General features: G+C 39.3%; 1 protein-coding gene across 1 annotated transcript in view; it reads right to left on the reverse strand.

The window, feature by feature from the left end:
- Window positions 1-22,442, reverse strand: part of TENM4 (teneurin transmembrane protein 4) — a 1,183,725-nt gene that overhangs the window by 30,054 nt on the left and 1,131,229 nt on the right. The window contains exons 23-28 of the mRNA XM_063431236.1: window positions 15,706-15,973; window positions 14,160-14,303; window positions 13,557-13,806; window positions 11,459-11,479; window positions 9,013-9,245; window positions 2,289-2,443 (exon numbers count right to left, since the gene is read on the reverse strand). Of these exons, the coding sequence (XP_063287306.1) occupies window positions 2,289-2,443; window positions 9,013-9,245; window positions 11,459-11,479; window positions 13,557-13,806; window positions 14,160-14,303; window positions 15,706-15,973 (1,071 nt within the window). The remainder of the gene's footprint in view (window positions 1-2,288; window positions 2,444-9,012; window positions 9,246-11,458; window positions 11,480-13,556; window positions 13,807-14,159; window positions 14,304-15,705; window positions 15,974-22,442) is intronic.

A 22,442-nucleotide genomic window follows, 5' to 3' on the forward strand; every position in this document is an offset into this window, starting at 1 on the left:
ACACTAGACTAAAATGAAATAGGACTAAGAGGGACACAAATCCAATTCATACACATTGCTCCCAAAATTTAAATTTCTGTATTACCCTGGAAAGTTAAACTAGACAAGCACATTTACTCGTAGATGTCAGCAGGCCTTTAGGAATTATACCAAGTTAGAAACACTTAAGGACAAAACTTACACAAACTAATTATTTCTGATCACACGGATTATCGGCAGTGTGCAAGACATTCAGAAAGCCATGAAGTGTCAGCAAGCCTCATTATTTCTCAGACGGCCTTTTCCATGACTAATTTAAGACGACAAATATTTATAAACCCTAAAACCAACTCTACAACCGTAAAAGTGATCAAACTGCAAAAGGACCCTTAAATGTATCAAAGACATTCGCCATCTACTCGGATGGATGTGCCAGAACCGTGAGCCAAAAATGGACAAGCAATCATAGTGACACACAAAAAGAACTAAACTTGTTAATGATCGAAACAAAATGTATCCTTTATGTCTCTCTGGTTTAAAAACATCTGGAAAACTCTCTCGGCCATCTAAATAGAATGCTCACTCCAGGAGTCCATACTACCTCTACCTATAATCTGCGGGACACTTTTAAAAGCAGGCAAAGCCTCTCGATTACTGCAGCACACTTCAGAACTCTGGCACCAGAACATGTTGCACCTGTAGGAGGGTTCTCCTGCTCTCCTCTGCCTCTCGATTGTCATTGTATATCTCTAAGCTACAAGCAGAGAGGTCTACATCAATGATTCATTGACCGGTGAGGGATGGACCACATTTGTACTTCTATTTATGTACATTTTTCTAGCACAATGCGTTTCTATGTACTTTTTTTAGACCACATTGCATGTACCACTTTAAGCTCTCTCTGAAAACTCACCTACTCAATATGTTTTACATCTACTAGTTATAATATCCTAGCATGCTCACAATCCAGATTTCTCTTTATATCTCCCACTATCGTGTAATGTCAATTATAATGTCATTTTTCTGTACTCCTACTATTTTGTACAGCACTGAGTAGACGTGTACCACGTCATGTTCACCAACACAATACGAACATTTGGCAAGCATGCATGAGCAATGGCAGGTGTAAAGCATCAGTACGTGTTTAAATGTTGTCTGAGATTGCCATTGTTAAAGGAACACTATAGTCACCTAAATTACTTTAGCTAAATAAAGCAGTTTTAGTGTATAGATCATTCCCCTGCAATTTCACTGCTCAATTGAATTCACTGTCATTTAGGAGTTAAATCACTTTGTTTCTGTTTATGCAGCCCTAGCCACACCACCCCTGGCTATGATTGACAGAGCCTGCATGAAAAAAAAAAACTGGTTTCATTTTCAAACAGATGTAATTTACCTTAAATAATTGTATCTCAATCTCTAAATTGAACTTTAATCACATACAGGAGGCTCTTGCAGGGTCTAGAAAGCTATTAACATAGCAGGGGATAATAAAAATCTTAATTAAACAGAACTTGCAATAAAGAAAGCCTAAATAGGGCTCTCTTTACAGGAAGTGTTTATGGAAGGCTGTGCAAGTCACATGCAGGGAGGTGTGACTAGGGTTCATAAACAAAGGGATTTAACTCCTAAATGGCAGAGGATTGAGCAGTGAGGCTGCAGGGGCATGATCTATACACCAAAACTGCTTCATTAAGCTAAAGTTGTTCAGGTGACTATAGTGTCCCTTTAAGGGTTCCAGAAAGTTACAGGACAACTTTGTCCAGAAGGACAGTTGTCCTATAAACATCCAACGATGGGCAGGTCTGGTGAGATATACACAGTTAGAGGGAGAGTGGGTCCCATTTATAGTCTATCTATAGATCTTTATTCTAAATTACTTTATGTACGCAAAACATCAAAAGAGGGTTTCTGAATTGCTTCATTTTCTTTAACTGATATACAGTAAATTGATAAGAGAGAATATATAATTTCCGCAAGAGATGAAAAAAGTTGCATTAAACAAGATTCTTCATGGGCTAGCTTTATCTGTCTTAAAACGAGCAACATAAACTAGGGCTTGTTTTGATCTTCAGCTCTTAAAAGCACAGCTTGACTCCAACTGCAACTAATTTGTAATCTGATACAATCTTTTATTTTACCGCTGGTGCAAATTTTGGGAGGACAGCACTGATCCAATGTGTGTTAATCGGATTCAATGCCATTGGATTAAATGTCGCGTTATCCCGAGCAAAATAAAGCCCTTGCAAAGTGAGACATGGGACATCCGGTCAGGACGGGCCAAAGAAGAAAGGAACGTGTCGACATACCTGGGATATGTCCATGACTGCATCGCAGCTCAAGGGTCTGGCCGAGGTCAGGTCGTTGGATCCAAGTAAAGTGGAGATAATACCATTCTGGTCAATCCGGCGAATCATAGTACCATCAACAAAGTATATTAACCCAAATTTATCCACTGTGATACCTGTTGGAAAAGAGAACATTGTAAAGAACAAACTAAATGACATTCGACACAAACATGCAAAGCAGGATGTTGAGTTTTTGTTTCAGCATAGCAACATTCGTTGTCAAATTAGGGCTGTATATGGTTTCATTTGTTTTTTCTAAATGTGAAACTTTAAACAGGTGAATATGCTTCTTCACAACTTACATTGTTTCTCCCATTAGTCTCCAGTGTTTAATAGACTTGGACATGGAAAAAAAATTATACAAAAATCGGTTTGCCTATAACAGTTGTTCCAAGTCAGCTTGTGTGATATTAATTTTTCGGGAGGATGGGTGTTCATTTAATTTGTTTAAATACTTTTTAAGAAATTGAGTTTTGTTAATATAATTCAGACATCCCTAATAACTCCCTAGACGTCCAACGTCATACCCATGTTTCTAGTTTTGTAAATTAACTCCACATATAATATTAATAACGGCTGGAGTTGCATTTTGAAAGAAATACATTTAACACTTTGCCAAAACGAGCGGCAAAGCATTATTTTGGAGTGAATTACGCACTAAAGAGGTTAAAACAAAACCGCACAAGCCAGACGTGTGCTAATTTCACAGCACGTTGCCAGGACAAATTACCAAGACACAGACAAGATACGTTTGCAACTAACACTGGCACTAAAGGTCACCAAATCACCTCCAATTTGATAGATGTGGTAAAACGCGACTTCTCGGTATGTCAAGAAAAACAACTTGTCACATAGAATCCTGGAGATGAATCTTGTTAGTTACCCTTGGCAATGCATCTTTCCACAAACCCTGTCTATACCAGTTTCAGGAATCCCTAACCTTTAGAACTCTGTTATAGGAGTGAGACTATTATTTTTTCTATAGCACCAACGTATTCTGCAGCGCTTTACAATCTTACAAAATCACGATAGAAAAGAGGTCCAGCAAGATCTGCTAAAGTGGATTTACAATCTAGGAGCAATGGAGGTAAAGGAAGAAAAAGATCTGTTTGAATAATTCAGGACAAGATAATACGCTAAAGGAATTATTGGGCCAGATATGGACTTATTTATGGTATTCAACGGAAATATTGTGGGGTCTTCTAAGCAGCACTGTGCTTGTTGGGGTACTCAAATATAACACAACACACACACACACAAATATTTTCACTTATTAATTATACTCCAGCCACTAGATAGAAAAACAATAATAAAACACTAACGGCAAAGCTGTGATTAAAATCCCAGACCCACATTTTAACCCTAGACCCCATTACTAAAATGAATCCCATGTTCATGCATGCATAGTGTTTAGTGGAATATTAACATGTGCCCAGAATCACAAACAGATAAATGAAATAAGCAGGTCAGCATCTTTTAGTATCTACATGAAAGGGGGTCAGGTTTTGTGGAAATGAATAATAGACCAGCCACACATAAACACAAATTGTTGTCATGGTCATATATTGTGACATTCAGCGTTAATAAAGGCGTGCAGTGATATCAACTTTTAATATAAGGTACACGGTTTAGAAAAAGGAGATTAATACAGCTTTAATTAAGGGGTGCAGAGACATGCAGCTTTAATAGTGGGGTACACACAGTTTAGGGAGGATAGCAGTGATGCAGATTCAATAAAGGGGGGCAGTAACCCATAGCTGTAATAGTGGGGTGCACTGTTTAGAGGGGAGCAATGATACAGATTCAATAAAGGGGGCAGTAACAAATGGCTGTAATAGTGGGGTGCACAGTTTAGAGGGGAGCAATGATACAGATTCAATAAGGGGGCAGTAACACACAGCTGTAATAGTGGGGTGCACTGTTTAGAGGGGAGTAATAGAGTGGTGCAGTATGTTGACAGGAGAACAGTGACACACAGCGTGGAGAAAGGGGTACAGACTGTAGAGTTCAAGATAATTTAAAACATTTTAGAAGAGTGTTCTGAAACCAGCATGCGGCTTAAGCAGCAATAGAGATTTTTTTTTTTTACATTTTATTTTCCAGCCATCATCTCATAAAAAATTCCTTCAGAACCAAGCCACGCACTTGGGACATGTTACCAGCACAAAGATTTATGTAAAGCCTACTCTCTGTTCATATGATTAATCTATGAGACACACAGAGACAGGCAAGCATCTTACTCCATACTCTTCCTTCAGCAGATGAATGAAACTCCCCTACAGCCATTTGGATGCAGACAGGGTGCAATTCAGGATTATTAATTATATATCAACTGGAGTATATCCTAAATCTGCACAGTCAGTGACTTAGTCTGAAGGTACAGGCCCATAAGCAAACATGTCAGGCTGGCCTACACGGAACTGGGTGGACACGCAACCATGCGAGATGTACATGCGATGGTTTTGGGGGAGTTTATATTTATTTATCTTTGTTTTTGGCAGATGAAATATGGCACTAGATATATATTTTTAAAAATATTTATGTCTATATATCTGGCTAATAATAAATAATGCATGTAAAAAAGGGGAAAAAAATAAACCCTTCACAACAGATTGTCCCTTTAATTCACATCAAAATCTGCTGTCACCTTTGTTAACAGCTTAATTTTCCTTCCAAATAAAACCTCAGTGTAATTTATACAGCTGGGGAAAAGACTGACTGTTTAGCAATTCTATTCGGAACGTACTGGATGTTTCAGATGGATAATTATTGACCTTGAGCCCGAGAGGTTAACTCGGCCCCTTAATCCAGCGACATCCTTAGAAGGCCTGGGTCTCGCTTCACTGCAATGACAAGACTTGCAGACACATTTTCCTGAAAATCATTCCCATTGGAAATAAAAATTCAAAACAGGTAATTCTACATATGGCTGAGACATTTAAATGCGGGCAGGATTACAATTAAATTATGAAAATGTACCGAGGTTGCATATGGCTTGATTTAAAAGCCACTTGCGGTTTGTACTTGATTGAAGACTTTTTTTTCCCCCCCCATTTCTTCCTCATTGGGCTACACGAGTTTATGGCGCATCAAGAACTATTCATTCTCTGTTAATCTGTGTCCCTATGCATATTTTCAGTACAGTAAAATAAAGGGGGGGGGGAGGGGGGAGTTTAAGAGCATTAACAAGATATATATTTAACTGAAGGATAAATGATGCAAACTCAGTTGTTAACCTTCTACATAACAGACCGGGGAACAATGTACAGACACATGAATAAAAACCCAGAAGTCTAACACCACTATATTCTAAATTGTATTATGTGTATGTAAACCTCCAACGATCTGGTAGCACCGCATATTAGCTTTATGTATGTGTATATAAACCTCCGACAATCTAATACCGCCATACACACACTTTTTATATAGGTATGGATTAACCAACTGGGCAGTTATTCCTTTTAGACACAAAACTAATTTGTAACCTATAAAATGTATAGCATGAAAAGCCAGGATTGTGGATATATTCAATTTTAATCAATACATTGCACTAATAAAATCACCAGTAAACGTGAACGCACTAGCTTGCAGACTGCAAGCACAATGGCGGGCACTGTATCGCATATCGACCATTTTTCCGACTGCATGTGAGAGATTAATGGTGCCTGTATGCCTACTGTAAACTTTATACTTACAGTTTATTAATGGGACACAATAGGCACCAAAACCATTTCATCCTATTGAAGGGATCTGGGTGCAGTGATCCTGTCCCCTCAACCCTGCAAGTGAAAACATTGCAGTTTTAGAGAAACAGCAACAATTGCACTGCAGGTCAGAGGCTTCCTGCAGTTTCATGGAATTTAACTCCGTAAAACAACGCTGTACGTCATCACGCTATGCATGAGGACGTCCAGTATCTTGCAAAACCCCGTAGGAAAGTACTGAGTCAATGTATTCCTATCAGAAAAGCCTAATGCGCGCACGGCGCTCACCGGGTTCAGGGAAGGCGCCGACGTCGCTGGTGGAGGAGTCCGATCCAGCATTGAGCGACCTCAGTGCTGGAATCAGGTATGTATGAAAAGGGTTTTTAAACTTTTTCATGGGCAGGTGAATTTACCCATTTGATGAAGAGATAGATTTTATATAGAGGAAAGTGTATAATCTAAGTGCCACCACTGGATTTTTGTACATAGAAGCAGGGCTGTCTCTGTTTATGTGTGGCAGATAGACTGTCTCTTTCTGACAGTAGATAGCACTGTTAAAATTCTTAGTATGAGAGAGAAATAAACAGTGGTTGCTGATCTTGTGAATTTAGGGCGATCCAGTGACCTTTATTTGTGTTGAAGCAGTAATAAGGATGTCAGGAAAGAGCAATATATCATGAAAGGGCAAATTATAAATGGAAAGGTGAAACAGGAAGATAGCAGAATACAGAATGCCATGAGGAGAGGTGAAGCAGGAGGATGGATATTCTCTCTCTTTACTGCAGCAGTAAATGTTGTGAATGCCACATAGCTGCCAATAGTCCTGGCTTTACTGGGACAGTCCCTATAACCCACTAGCCGACTAAGTCACTGAAATGCACATATTATGACTGTATGGTTACCAAGTACAGAAGGTTTATCAGGGTGTTCAACAGTTAAAAAAAAAAAAAAAAAAAACAGAAAAAATATGCTGCTTGTTATTTTTCTTCTACAAATTTACTAGGTATCTATATTATGGTGAGTGAGCGACTATCCATAGCCCTGGCAAATTCTGGTACTCCAAATGTTTGTGAAATACATTGCCCATGTTGTTGTATCCACTGGATAGCTCAAAAGATAGCTATCAGACACCTGTGTAATTGCCAGTCTGGTCTCACTTGTCAATCTCCTATTGTCCCATTGTCCCAATTTCACAGATCTTGGGAGAGTTCTAGACTCTATTTGAAGCTATTTTATAGTCTTTTCTCCCCGACCCTCTTTAAGGGTGATTGGAATATTTATTTTTTTTGTATATACTTTCTTCAAGTGGCTCGCCATAATATTCTTCTATATTACCCCCCCAAAAAGTTATATTTTCAAATGTATATAGTACGTACAATGCAAACCGCAATAAGTACATGAAAAGACTTGACAAATGGTACAGCTCAACGATGTTACAGAGAAAGAACATTAAAGGAGAGAATGCCCTTGTCCAGAAAATCAGAAAACAGAATACCTCCCAACATTGGAGCCTGCTTAACTAGGACGGGCAACACCAATAATAGGCGGATCTTCCTGCTGATGAGCAATTTGGCCAGCCCAAGCCTTCAGGACCATGCATGGTATTAGTGTCTGGGACTGTTCCGTAGTGTTTCCAAATGCGGAATACCAGGGAACGAAAGAGAGACAGGACCCCAAAATCGGGACTGTCTTGCCAAAAAAAGAACTGTTGGGAGGCCTGGAAGAGAGATCCCCTGCCCTTCTATATAGCTATGACTAAAATGCTGTCAGAATGTTTACTCTGGTCACATAAAGACGACTCTTTTTCCTCTTAGTACACCCACATTTCAGACTTCTCTAGGTACAGAGTAGCATTCTAAGGCTGAGCTAAGTTTGTATTACACAGTCAGAAGTGTTACTACACAGTAGGAGTATTAAACCCTCTTCTCCAAGCTGGAGAACCAAGGTTAAAATTCAATTTTTATGAAATCATAAAAATTATCCATAATTGCTAGCTCCGCATACACATAGCTCAATGTTTTAGCTGACGGGCAGACGTAACGGTCAGACGACACTACCCCACAAAGCACTTTGTCCTACACCACAGCCTGAAAACCTCCTCCCGCACACTTTTTCCCCCTTACGCCACACCACACAATTAAGGGATGTTAAAAATATGAGCACAATATACTTATAAATATATATTTTTTTTTTTACATGAAAATCACTTTAAAAAGCCTCAGAGTACTAGTAACTTGCATCTCATAACTGTGTTGTTTATTTCCAAAGCATCGTGTAGTTCCTTCACGCCATTGACCTCTACAATATCCATTGAAGGTTGTTAAGATATCCATAACCTTTCCCAATAAAAAAAACTAAATTACTTAGTATTTTCACACTTTCACATCATGAGATTCTTGTTCTACAAGTGATTTTATAACCGGTCTATACACTATACCTATCTATCCATCTGCCCATCCTTCAAGCCTAACCTTTACTGCCCTCATTGTAGCGACTTACTCAATCAGTAAAGTTAGTTATTGATCCAGAAAAAAGAAACAGGAGACAACGAACCTGTAACACTAGCCAATTATTTCTTAGAAGATGTAAAGGACTTTCCCTGTGAGTTTGTGTCTAGCAATTAAGAGTCCCCACAGGTCTGTAGGTATGACTGTACGACTTTTACTGTCCAATCTTTTATTAACCCTAAAGGCCAACAATGTGCTCGAATGCAGATATGGCAGAAGGAAATCAGATTGCAGTCTCCACGGGAATAATCCACGTGTTATATTCAGCATTTTATACTGCAAAAGAAACTGAAAATATAGAGTTTTATGCAAAGACAAAACAATACAACATTAACGAGTCCATTGTTAGAAGTTAACGTCAGATTTTTTATACATTAAAAAATATTGTGTTTTTTTTAAGTTTCATTATTATAGTTGACTGTCAATCAGTCAACATGAAACCCAATATGTTGTTGTTAAAGATGGCTGACATACCTCTAGGGTTGTTTAGCGAGGCCTCTGTGGCTTTACCCCCATCTCCGCATCGTGTGTCATCAAAGGGAAGGCATTGATCTCCGGTTCCTGCTAACACCTCGGAATTCTTCACAACATCCTTTATAACAGTGGTGGATTTGATCTTGTAGACACGTCTGCTGTTGGTATCAGACAGGAGTATGGCACCTGTGATGGGATCTGTACCCAAGTAATATTTATGGGCCGGACTGTGGCTGTAATCGGCACAAAGAAACAAAGTAGTCACATTAGAACTCAGTAGAGAGCGTGAAAGAGTTTTTAAGGTCAAATCATGTAGAGGAAAGTATGGAAAACAGTGGTAATGGGGACCAGAAAAACAATTTAAGGGTAAAATAAGTCATTTAAATGCAAAAGAAGAAAACATCTGCATGGTGGTAATTGTGCAATTAAAATCAGCATTTCATACACAAGCTATCTCAGAAACGGAACAGGAGGCGATATAAAGCAGTACTGAGTTTTACTGCGAGATTGCAATAGTGTGGAAGATCAGCAAATTTAGACCCAGACATACAGTGCATCTTTAAACATCCCAACTGAAACATTTCCCCAAACATTTTCATCCTCGGACACACAAAATGAATAATTAACTTGTGTATCATGAATGAGCATCTCGGCATGATTATTTTTGGGGAAAAGAAATCAAAATAAAACTGCTGGTCAAAATTATCTATGGATAATAAAATGTTATTTGCTTGATCCAGACATATTTTGTGAGACAAAGATTTGAGCAATTTGAAAATAATTTAGGTTTTCATAATCGATTCGTCGATAGCTTCAGGCGATTTCGGGATTCATCATTGTGGCATTTGGGTTCTCCATGCAATCATTTTAATATAATATCATGTATATATTTTGCAGTTTACTGATAGCAGCATTTTCTTTAAGCATCTTTTTTTTTTTTTGTCGCAACAGACTGATCTTCAAATCATGAAACAAATAAAATAATTTTTTTTTGTTTGTTGTGTAATTATATAACATGTACACATAAACGTTTTATTTTTGCTTAGCTTTTTTTTTAATTTTTTCCTTTTTTTTGAGCTACAATATAAATGAAACAAAAATTGCAATAAAAAAAAATAAATAAATAAAAAAGTTGTGGAAGAAAAAAAAAAACCTTCTGTTTTATTCTCGACTATCCCTAGTCACTTACCCAATTAAATTGCGGACAGTTCTCATCTCCACAAATGACACAATTTCTTGCTAAATAAAATGATCTGACCTTCAAGACAGGCTCTTCACTGGCAGCCTGCGTTCTATCTGTATTTCTGTGTATTGACAGCAGACTGCTAGGGTATGATTCCATTAGCCTAGATGTCACTCACATTAAGCAAGTGGCTTTCACCCATGAGGATGGACGGACCTGGTGGGAATCAGCCTTCGGTTTTGATCAGTCCTCATGCTTTCAGTTAGACTATCTCTCTGAAGCCCGGATGGATGTCAGTCACATTTGTGCTGTGTGTCCACTGAAGCTGTGGCTTTTGAATGATCTGGTGCCTCAGACTGCTAATTGCTGGATGGGTGCTGACTGCCTTCACCCAGAGATCACATTAATAGGAAGCAGCCATTTTATTTCATGCACCGCACGTTATATAAGATTAATGGGTTTCGTGACATTCCGATCATAACCTAATCATCTTTCTAGCACCCAGGGGGTTAACGGTACAGGGTATTGTGTACGTATCTATGAGCACTGCACATACTATAAAGAGGATTTGTTTTTACATTACAATGGAATTTATACCACTAACAGTTTTATGAGAACACACGTCTTTTAATATCTCAGATCCACAGAGAAGTCAGACAAGGAGACAAAGGAAATTGTTTAGGGAAATAATTGCTGCAGTTAGCAAGTGGTAAATATAGACTTTTCTGCTGGGGTAATTCTGGATTTATTTAAGGAATAACTAGAAGTGAGACGACCAGAAAATTGATGGTTTATATGTAAAAAAATGATAATATCACTCAGGTTCTGATTAGCAAACTTTATAAATCTCTAATGTTGCATCTTCTAGATTCTGTATTTCCTGGAAGTTGTATAGATCAGTTATTCGAAAAGAAGGAGTAGAACTGTAATTCATCATATTCAGGGTGAAATGGCTAACTGGCTAATAATGGTGAGCCCTAGAAATGAGGATTCAAGTCTTCAAAAGTCCGGGTAATATATTCCGCTCAATCTATCTTCACGTGCAAGATGAAGTGTTAAATGCTAAGCCATCAAGAACACAAGTCATGCCAACTCAAGCCTAATCGATCTCCAATTCTATGATTGATTAACTGCACAGAATGAAACCATGCTTGATTTGAGTCTTTAGAGAATTCTGAAAATGAAATGAGCCACCTTACTACAAAGCGTAGCGGGAAAGAGGACAACACTAGGACGCAAGAAGTACCCTCTAACATAGCTTACCTGTGCCTGAACTCTTTATTTCTGAGAGGAGAAAGGAAAGCAAGGGATGAGATAAGAGAGAAAAGAGGTGTTAGTAATAGATCCAGGTATGAACATAGGTAGATTATCTCCTTAAGCTGATAGAGATAGGCTTTCATAATCTACAGAGGCCACCACAATGTGTGAAACATGCATCAGGTTAGGGGGAAAGTTTCAAGATCTCTTAAGCTTATATAACAGAGACTATACAGGGAGAACTCAGAGATGTTTCAAGATATAGGTACAGACAAACACTACGTATAGATAGACAGACAGACCGATAGATACTGTAGATAGATTGAAAGACAGACAAATAAATGTTTTCAAACACTGTTCTGTACAATGAGTGACATAATTATTCTCAGTAATACATAATTTATCGGATGTCCTGAAGTGTACAGGCCCCTGATCTTAGGGCAGCCCCTTGCTCAGGACTGTTGGGTGTCACACTGTCTAGGCTTTATTTTCTGCCATCTTAATTCAGCCCACAGTAATGAAATTGATACTACTATGGAGGGAGACCGAAAAAAAATATAAATTCTCTCTCCCAGCACATTTTCAGGAATGGGTCTAAAATAACGGCCACCAATCTTGGCAGATTCAGCATGTATATCCTGGTTCTGCAACCTGAGTCTTCAAACCATACAGAATGCTGAAACAAATGGGTCTGAAGACATTCATAAAATAATTTATTATGCATGCATCATATCAAACCATATTATATATTATTGTGTATCTATGCTTCTTTTTACCTGATTTTTCTAAAATAAAGAACCCTTTTAACCAGGTAAAGCGATATAAGCCTATAACTGATACATTTAATTATGTCTGTAAAAAGCCATTTGAAATACAGCGGAACTGACCCTGCTAACATGCGGCATTCCCTGCCACTGAAAGAGTTAAATTAGCCCTTTCCTGACAGCCCTGCTGTGTTTAAGAGTTTATCAGACACTGAAATTGAGAGGAATCCCCATGTGACGGGGATCTGATTAAAGACTTTCATAGAAAGATTCACCTGTATTGAATTCATACATTTCCTCAGAGACCATCTTTTCCTGACTCAATCACATGTGAGGTAGGGGTCATCACCATTTTGAAATCTGTGATGTATTTTGTCAGCCGCAAGATCTGAACACAATACCTGGGCTCCCTGAGGGGTTCTTTTATTTATTTATTAGAAACTCCCGTATTTTACTTATAAACTTGTATACGTTTTGCAAGATTTATTTTATTATTTATTTGTAAAATTCCCTAAGGTGCAATGTTCAGCCTCTCTACTGACGAATATTGGTTTCCATCTCCAGTATATTCTGTTTTATGATGTATAGTGGCAGATGATACATCCCATGTTTACTAAGAGTATATACACAGCTTTCAGGTAAGACAATATTGAAAAGAACTGCCCAAACAATCGGCAATTCCCATACTGCTAAGTGTCAGCTCTCCTGCTGTGTTGCGAGACTACAGGTCTCAATATCATACCTGGAAACTTGCCAGACTTGTACCAGATTTTCCAGATTCAACAACTTACTAATGTCCTCTTTTTCCCTGAGGGATACTGTTTGTTTATATAAGCTCTCCCCAATTGCCTCCATTCCCAACCTTTTTACCCGTCCACCCAACATTTTTTACTTTTAGGAATAGTGAAGGGGAGATCTTCAAGGATGACTTGAAGGAGAACCTAGTAAAGAATCCCAAATGTAAACTTTTTTTTTTCCTTTTTGGTGAAGTGCCGTGGCCAAGTTGAACATGTGGTGGTATTTGGTTAGAGTAGCTGACTGATGATGCATCATGATATGCCCCTAAAGGGTCTCTGACATGCTTGAATTTCTGTGAAATGCTTGCTGTAGAACATTGCAACAGCAGAATAGCTCAAGAGAATGAATTTTTATATAGAGGTGTTTTATTATTTAGTAGTTTAAGAAGTAAGAATTCAGTATTCTTTGTAGTGGAATGAAAGACTAACTCTAACAAACCACAAGTAATATCAGAATACTGTTTCGCAACATGAAGGTTAATTGTCGGTGTTAAAGGATAATCTACAGAGCTCCAATGTGAATAATAATTCACTACAATATACCTTAATTCCAGGATGTTTGTGACATTGCCCGAGGGGAAGATCCTTCGGATATAGTTGAAATCCCCTACATAAAGGCTGCCGTCCGATCCACAGGTCAGAGCAACTGGAGCTAGAAGTTTGTTACCCTCGGCAAGGCCGTTGCAGCTGGGACAGGAAATACTCCGCCGACGGCCATTTCCCATGGTGCTACCAATGACAGGTGGCTGCTGGGAGATGAACTGATTCTCACCATTTCCTTTATGCACAATTCCTGAGTAAAAAATGATAGTAACAACAGTATTAGCTAACAGAACTTGCAGATTTCAAAATAAATTACATTATTCAGCATTGATTGGCACTTACTACATTTATCTAAAGCGGACATGGCAATAATGCCAGTGTCATAAAATCTGAAAGATTGCAGACGCCATATATAGAGGCGCTAGACAATTTGCCAATGTTAAATTAGCTCATCCTGAAATAATTAACATGTTAATGGGATCGTGAGCCCAACAGAATATCGGATACATGATTTTGCTACATTTGTGTCTAATTTTACGCTTTAACGGAGTGTTGATCATGAGATTGGACTCAAAAAAGGAGCTGAAAGGACTTTCTGCTTACCGGTTTGGATGTTAAGAGCATGGTGTTTATCGAGGGACCAACCGCCCAACTTGGATGCCTCTATCTCATACCCCTGAAGCACGGCTGTCCTCTTCTCCCATAGAATCAGATCTGGACACGACTCGTATTCATAACCAACAGAAACTGTAATGAAAAGTGAGTACAGGTTTATACCTAAATATCACTAAATATGCCCGTTAGAAAGAAAAGGATAAAGGTAACAGAAGATTATTTTTTCTGGGCATATCCATGTTAAAATAGATACTTAATACCCCCCTACAGAGAATGTTATGATTGTTCTATTGATTGAAATGGACTGAGACGAGAATATATTCTTTAAACTTCAAGCCTGCAGAAACTTAGCAGCCAGGCACGTCCATAGCGTGTGTTCAGCACAGCAATCTTTACATTAATATTGTAGGAAGTATATTCCCCAGCACTTCATATACTATACATGCTGTGTGTGGATGTGAGAGCAATGTATAATGTAGAAGTGGGGCTAGTCTGTGGTTTGGGAGATGGCTAGCACGCACATCCACGGCAATGCGGAGGTGGCCTCTGTCTGCGGATTTTTAAAATAGACTCAGGGGGCACTAGAGATCACGGTCAGAAAGACGCTGCATTATCTACAAACAAGTTTAAAGGTCTATAGTTATTAATGAAAATACATCTGAAAACCAGCATTCGTTAAATGTTAAACTGTAACAAACCTTCCGGTCTTGCACACAGAATTTGAGTAATTCTGTGATTATAGATATATCTACACTGTAACCTTGACAGTGAAATATATTACTCACACATATCTGATGTGCAATTAAAATTCAGGAAGCATATGTACGCTCATATTAAAGCTTTACTTTAATATTTTAAATACACTTTTCACATTATTTGATATTTTCCGATAAGCTTTTAATATTGAGAAAAATATGTAAATTTTTGAATATTTAGATTTTTTTTTTCCATATAGTGAAAGTTTTAATAAATTATATATTTTTGATAATTAAACATTTTGAAAAAAAATATATATATTTTTAAAAGCTTATCCAAAAATATTAAATCATTTGAAAAGCGTAACCAAAAATATTAAATTGAAGCCCAAGTTAGCAGAGTAAGTGTTGGGAGACAGTGCTATAAGCTACATCATGTTTAGCAGCGAGTATATTGCACATTATTAATTAAAACATGCTGTTAAATATATATTAAATTCCATAAACCTGTTAGAATAATGGTGACGGGAAGCTAAAACATTGTAATACAAGCTCTACATTCCTTTTGCTGTTTACTTTCTCAGTCACTCTACTTTCTTGGAGATCATTGTAATAATTGGCTAATATCCAGGTTTGTCCATTACATGCTGCTTGGGAAATGTATAACTGGTGGGAGTAATATGCGAGTTAACCGTAAAATAAAGGAATATACACAGGAGGTAAATGCTTCACTTCATAAAAAGATGACATAGGCCTATTTTACAATCACAATGAAAGAATATAAAATTAGTCTAAAATGAACTGCTAGAGAAATACTTCAGTGTGGTGATAGGTCTTACCAAAGGCCTCTGACAGGCCATAAACTTTTTGGCTGTACACGTCTGTCTTGTCCCATATAAAAAAGTAAGAGAGATCTGGGGCAGCTGAAAACCATTTCCGAAAGAGGCGGCCCTCGACGGCCACCATGAGGTGAACTTTCATGAGGTTGAAGGGAATGGTGGGGTGGGTTAGGCTGATTCGGAGAACAGACTTATAACCAGTGTTCCTTGTGCTGAGATAACTCAGTTTTATTTTGCTTCCTGGTATTGGGATCTCCTCCTGCAGTGCCTGACAGATGGAAAGAAAAACACAAGGAATGAGTGATTGTGCAGAAAGATGAAAATAAAAACCAATAGGTGGTCTTCACTGATCATAAAACTAGCACAGGCAATGGACATCAAGCAGATGCTGGAAGACAGCTTATATTGTTTGTAAAGAAGACAACAACTCCAAACTAAAGGTCATCTCTAAGTTCAAAGTATATTCCTTTTTCAGTCAAAGAGCTCTAAGTGCGATTTTTAGTGTCTTCTGTTCAAACCACCACCTTCCACTTCAGTCCACAACACGTATTGCTCATATGGAATGTCCTATCAAACTTCTACTCTCCAGTTCTTGAAGCAATCCATAACAACATTTCTATAGTCTACTCTTGTCTCATATGATACAATTTGCGTTTCCACAGTTTGCTTCCTTATAATGTTTGTACAATTGTGTAGATTGATATGAATTAATAAATCAGAAAAAAAAATCTAATAAAATGCTAGATAATAGATATGGAACCGATTGTGTCTTGTTGATGGTGAAACCAGAACACAGAGATACATTAGAATTATTTATAATGCTTCTAAAAATAAATTGCCAATTTGGTATAACACCATATTATTATTACTAGTATTTATATAGCGCCAGCATAGTCCGTAGCGCTTTACAATATTATCAAAGGTGGAGATTTAACAATAAATGAGACAATTACAAAAACTTACAGGAACAATAGGTTGAAGAGGGCCCTGCTGAAATGAGCTTACAGTCTATAGGAGGTGGGGTGTAAAACACAACAGGACAGTAGGTAGCAATCAAACAAGGTGGAGTGAAGCAGAGCTGGAGGAGAGAATAGAGTGCTGCCTTTTAGGAGCGAGCAAGGAACAGGTATGTGAGGTAGAGGTTATTCTGCGAGGCCATAACCTTTCCTAAAGAGATGGGTTTTGAGGCACATTTTAAATGATTGAAGACTAGGGGAGAGATTGATGGTCGTAGGCAGGCTACTCCAAAGGAAAGGAGCCGCCCGCGAGAAGTCCTGCAAGCGTAAGTTGGGTGCGAGCAGTGGACAGGAGCAGGTCACAGGCAGAGCGGAGAGACCGAGAAGGGGCATACCTGTGGATCAGTGAAGAAATATAGGAGGGGCTAGAATTGGTCAGTGCTTTATAGGTGTGGATTAGTACCTTGAATTGGCTCCTATAGGATACAAGAAGCCAATGTAAGGACTGATAGAGGGGAGAGGTGTGAGAGGACCGACTAGTGAGGAAAATCAGTCTAGCTGCAGCATTCATTACAGACTGTAGCGGGGCAATACGACTTGTGGGAAGACCTATTAAAAGAGAGTTACAATAATCCATGCAAGAGATTACTAAAACATGGACAAGCTCCTTAGTAGCATCTTGCGTAAGAAAGGGGCGGATGCGGGCATGTGATTATGGTGGTACAGAATAAAGAGAGGGAGACTTGCAGGGGTTATACAGGTTAATGACATCATAACAAATTGCATTATCTCCTAGGATTAACAGCCTCATTTTAAATTATATAAACAAGCTTAACTCAGAAGGTACAAAATAAAGTAAATAAGTCAAGGTGATGGACATTATGGATGCTATACATGGCTTAACAGCGCGGATTCTTAGCAGTAACAGGCAAGTAATTATGATAGTAAAGCATGGGTAAAAACACGCTGGGAATCTGCGCCAGGCTTAATAACAAGAATAACTCAAGGGTCACCATGAGGATAGCTGTCCGGGCCCAAGAGTGTATCAGAATATCAGCAGAGTGGCTTGCATTGTGGTAACGTTAATGGTAGCTCAGTAAGCACTTATCATATAGTAGTAAGCTCAGTTAGTCTGGTGTGTATAACATGAGGAGCGGGTAAAACATCATATTGTGTGAGTTCCTTGCCGATTATAGTTAAGGAAAATGCCAATAGGCTATACTAGCTTGTCTACATCAGTGTCACCTGAGCAGAGATATGACAATATGCGATTAGCTGACAATATGCTCTCCTAGCTGCCACTAAGTAGGAACTGTATATGCTAAGTAGCGGGAGACAGGGCAAAATTAAGACTATAGGCTACATTCGATTTATAGACATGCCAGTATGTATATAATAACTGTAGTATAACCTAACTGTGGTGCATTTGGTCTGGTTAATCTGTTAGTGCGTCATTAAAGATACATATCAGGGACATTAGTAGACATTAGTAGATTAAGGTAACCTATGTGCACTTGTCAGGATAGAGTATGTAGATGCGTGACTGAGGGTACAGACAAGACACATGCAATCTTATTTTTAGCAAAGCTATGCAATTAGGTTCATGCTGAGAGGAAACAGGCCTATGTAACAGGCGTCCAAAACAGATTTCTAAAACAGGCTTATAGAAAGAAATATCTAATAATATATGAAACGCTATGTTTGACATCGGTGCCTTATCGTAAAACATGATGGGCCAGAAAGGTATAAAATATTGCATTGTGAAGAAGGAGATCGTTCTCTTTTAGCCCGGACCGGCTGGCTGACTATACTGTGTAAGTAAGCGTAGTTCAGGCAACAATATTATGGTATAATAGGCATTATGAGATTCAAAGAAAAAACATAGGGAAAAAAGGCAATCATATGGGAAAATGATAAAAGAATACCACTGGTGGTAAGGAACTGGAGAGCGTATATGGCTCTAGTCCATGTGGTTGGCCGGTAGCGGAGACAGTTCATCCTATGCCCGACGTGAAGTTTCCGGATAGCCAGGGAGAGTGGCTTCGTGCTGGGGAGGTGTTGATCCGCTGTGGCAGCGTCGGTCCTTGCAGTGGTATGAGGTGGATGCTAGTTAGGTGTATGGTTGGTGACTGAGCGCCTCTTCCCTGCGGGTCTGTTTCAGCGGTAGTGGCTGTGTGGCGGGTGGATGATGCCGGCGGAGTTTGTTGTGCCGCTCCTGTCCCAGATAGCCGCCTGTTGATCAGTTGGTAGGAGGAGCGCTCGGGGCTTTTGGGTGGTACGGCTTGCACCTTACCGCAGGCGTGTAAGTAAGTTTGGGTGCCCAAGTTGGGGTGAGCTGTCTCTGTCTTAGTCGCTTGTCTGTGCTTGTGTGGGCGAACGCTCGCTTGGAGTACCTGCAGTGGAGCGCCATAATAGCGTCGGCGGGTCAGCGGTCGAATCCACATGGCCACCGCCCGTGCCGCTTGAAGACTGGACATGCCCATGCTGCACTGTATCTTGTAGAAGGCCGAGCAGAGCTTGTCGAGGGCCTCTAGAGAGGAGGGTTGCGCTCCCTTGCTCGTGATTCCCCTCTGGGAGTCATGGCAGGCGGCCATCTTGGACACGCTTCGTCCGACTTCTCCTTGCTGCTCCCAATCATGAGTGCTCGAGTCCTGCTCTCTGCTGTTCTTACCCCTTGCGCTTAATTTAGGCTTCGGGTACATGCTTGTGTGGACCAGGATAACCCCCTCTGGTCCTGGGGGGGGGGTTGAAGGGCCCGATGCTGCGGGTGGCACTTGTTTTGGCGGGTCGGGAGAGCGGCCGTCTCTCCCGTCCACCATGCGTTGTAGGCCCCAAGTTCCAGGCCCGGATTCTCAGCTTGTTCACCAGCTTGTAAGGTGTCAGTCTGTTCCCCAGCTTGCATAGTGCCGGTTGCTGCGTTGGAAGGTCTGATTTGGGTAAGGTTTCCTCAGTTTGTCGCCGAAAATCGGGCCCAGGCTCGGGAGCTCGCAGAAAGCGTGTCTGCTCAGCTCCCCGGTCAGGCCCCGCCCCGCGGGCTATCTTTTTAAGGTGGAATCTACAGGATTTGGTAACAGACTGGATGTGAGGCTCAAATGTGAGGCCAGAATAAAATATAACGCCAAGACAGCGCGCTTGCAAGCATGGACTGATGTGGGTACCACTAATTTGAAGCGAGAGTGAGGAGGAGGATCAGTATTAGGAGGAGGAAAGGCAAAGAATTCAGCATTAAAACGATTTAGTTTCAAAATGTGCGAGGACATCCAGTCAGAGATAGAAGAAAGGCAAGCAGTGACACATTGCAGGATGGCAGGGGAGAGGACTGGGGAGGAAAGGTATATCTGAGTGTCATCAGCGTAAGGTGGTATTGAAATCCAAATGAGGCAATAAGTTTGCCAAGAGAGGCAGTATAAAGAGAAAATAGAAGGGGACCAAGTACAGAGCCTTGGGGCACTCCAAAACAGACAGGACGAAGGGAGGAGTTATCATTAGAAAAGGAGACACTGAATGACCGTTGGGAGAGATAGGAGGAAAACCAAGAGAGACCAGTTTCACAGAGACCAAGTGATTGAAGAGTTTGGAGAAGGAGAACATGGTCAACAGTGTCAAAGGCAGCAGAGAGGCCAGGAAGAATTAGTATGGAGTAGTGCCCTTTGGATTTAGCTGTGATTAGTGACTTTAATAAGAGCAGTCTCAGTAGAGTGGAGGGGGTGGAAGCCAGACTGGAGAGGGTCAAAGAGAAAGTTGGAATTGAGGAAACAAGTCAGATGGGTAAAGACCAGTCTTTCCAGAAGCTTTGAGGAAAAGGGGAGCAGGGATATGGAACGATAGTAAGAAAGGGAGGACGGGTCAAGATATGTTTTTTTTTAAGATGGGTACTGTAATAGCATGTTTAAGGGCAGCAGGGACAATACCAGAAAAGAGAGAACAGTTGAAGATGTGTGTTAAGGGAGGCACAAGACAAAAGGAGAGAGATTTGATAAGGTGAGACAGGACAGGATCAGGCGGGCAAGTGGTGGGGCGAGAGGAAAGGAGAATCGCAGTCACTTCTTCTTCAGTAGCCTGGGAGAAAGTCTGAAGGGTAGGAAAGGCATGATCCAGGTGTGGTTGAGAAATACATTGAAATACTTTCTATTTTAAACTTTGTAAAGGCTGATTATCCACCATGTAGACTTTATTAAATATATCTTTCACACAGCAACAGAGCTGTAGGGTTTGTTTATTAATTTTTCCCAAGAAGTAGAAAATAAAAAAAAAATATTTTCATTTTTTACTTTAACTTGGTAATACTGCATTATCAACTCAATAGGCAAATGCATTTCCTTTGCCATCGCCAGCTGGGATTTGCTTATAAATGTCTAGAATGAAAGAAAAAGAAAAACCAAACAAACAACCCCCAAAAAATAAATAAAATAGCACTGAATTATTTTCTATTTTTACTTTCAATTGGTAATGGTACATTATGAATCGATAATGCTTTGGTAACTGTATTTACTTTACAACTACTGCCCACTAAGATTTGTTTATAAAAATTTTGAATGCAGTATAGGGGAAAAAAAAAAGGTAATGAAATAAAAAATGTAAACTATTAAAAGCTTTCTTATAAGCCGATGCCCCACTAAGCATAATTGCATGTTCTGAATTTAAAGATTTGAAGTGGTTTGTAAGAGCAGGAATTGTAGTACACACGCACACAAACCCACAAACCCACCAACAGATAATTTTTTTTTTTTTTTTTTACTAGTGAGCAGAACCATATAATTTCTCCGAGGAGTTTGTCTTCAAATGTGTTATTGCTGTGAGTGAACAATAAAGCTTCAAACATAATGTTAACGTAGTGTACTTCACAGCAGATGTCCTCATAGAACCTTTGGATAGAAACAAACTGTTGTTTTTTTCCCCCACTGCTGAAGATTTAATTTGCATTTACTTTTTAGAAGTGTGTTTGCTTCCAGTGAAAATGGGCTTCGGAGCAGGGAATATATTAAATAAGACTTTCTTTTCTTGGTACGAAAGTCTCAGTGATGAATGAAGCCTTCTCACTGGCCTTCTATGCCACTGCCGTCCGTTTGAATCTCATTTCTGACATTCTTTAAGATGAACCTTTTTTTATAATTTTTTCCCAACAGCAACTTAATTATGAAAATAAGAATATATTTTTGGATCTTTGGATTCCTAACTCATCATTGGTCCACTTGAAGATAATATGTTGAGAACACGTCAACTGCTGTGAAAACACCATTTATTAATATCTAGATATCTTGTTAAATTAAAAAAATATATATCCTGACCATCTCAAGGCATTTCTAAGACCAACATAGGAAGGTTAAAGGGCTTGGTGGCCATGTGAATAGACAAGATTCTCTCTAGTGGCCTAATCAGTGCACAATCCACAATCTGCCACAGAGCCTATTGGAAGTAACATAAACCCCCCAAAAAACAGGCAAAACATATACATGGACACAATTAAATACGGTATTTCCTATCTTTGCCATTTCATATAGTGGGGTTGCTATTAAATTAATGACACGTTCCAGAAAAAACAATTGTCCTTTTTAGCTAGCCTTACCAACCTTGTAAGGACATTGTCCAGCTTGTAGTCCTTCAGTTAATTAAAAATATCAGATATGTTTACTTTAGAAATGAGGAATATTTGCCCAAACTAACCAACTTGAAGTCAACTAAACCAGTGTAACCAAGTCAACCATAACTCTTCTTTTATTGCTCCAAACAAGTATTAAGTAGAAGTCACGAACCATGCCACCATCCTGCCCATAACCAAGG

The sequence above is a fragment of the Pelobates fuscus genome, chromosome 1, assembly GCF_036172605.1.
Source record: "Pelobates fuscus isolate aPelFus1 chromosome 1, aPelFus1.pri, whole genome shotgun sequence".
NCBI lineage: Eukaryota > Metazoa > Chordata > Amphibia > Anura > Pelobatidae > Pelobates > Pelobates fuscus.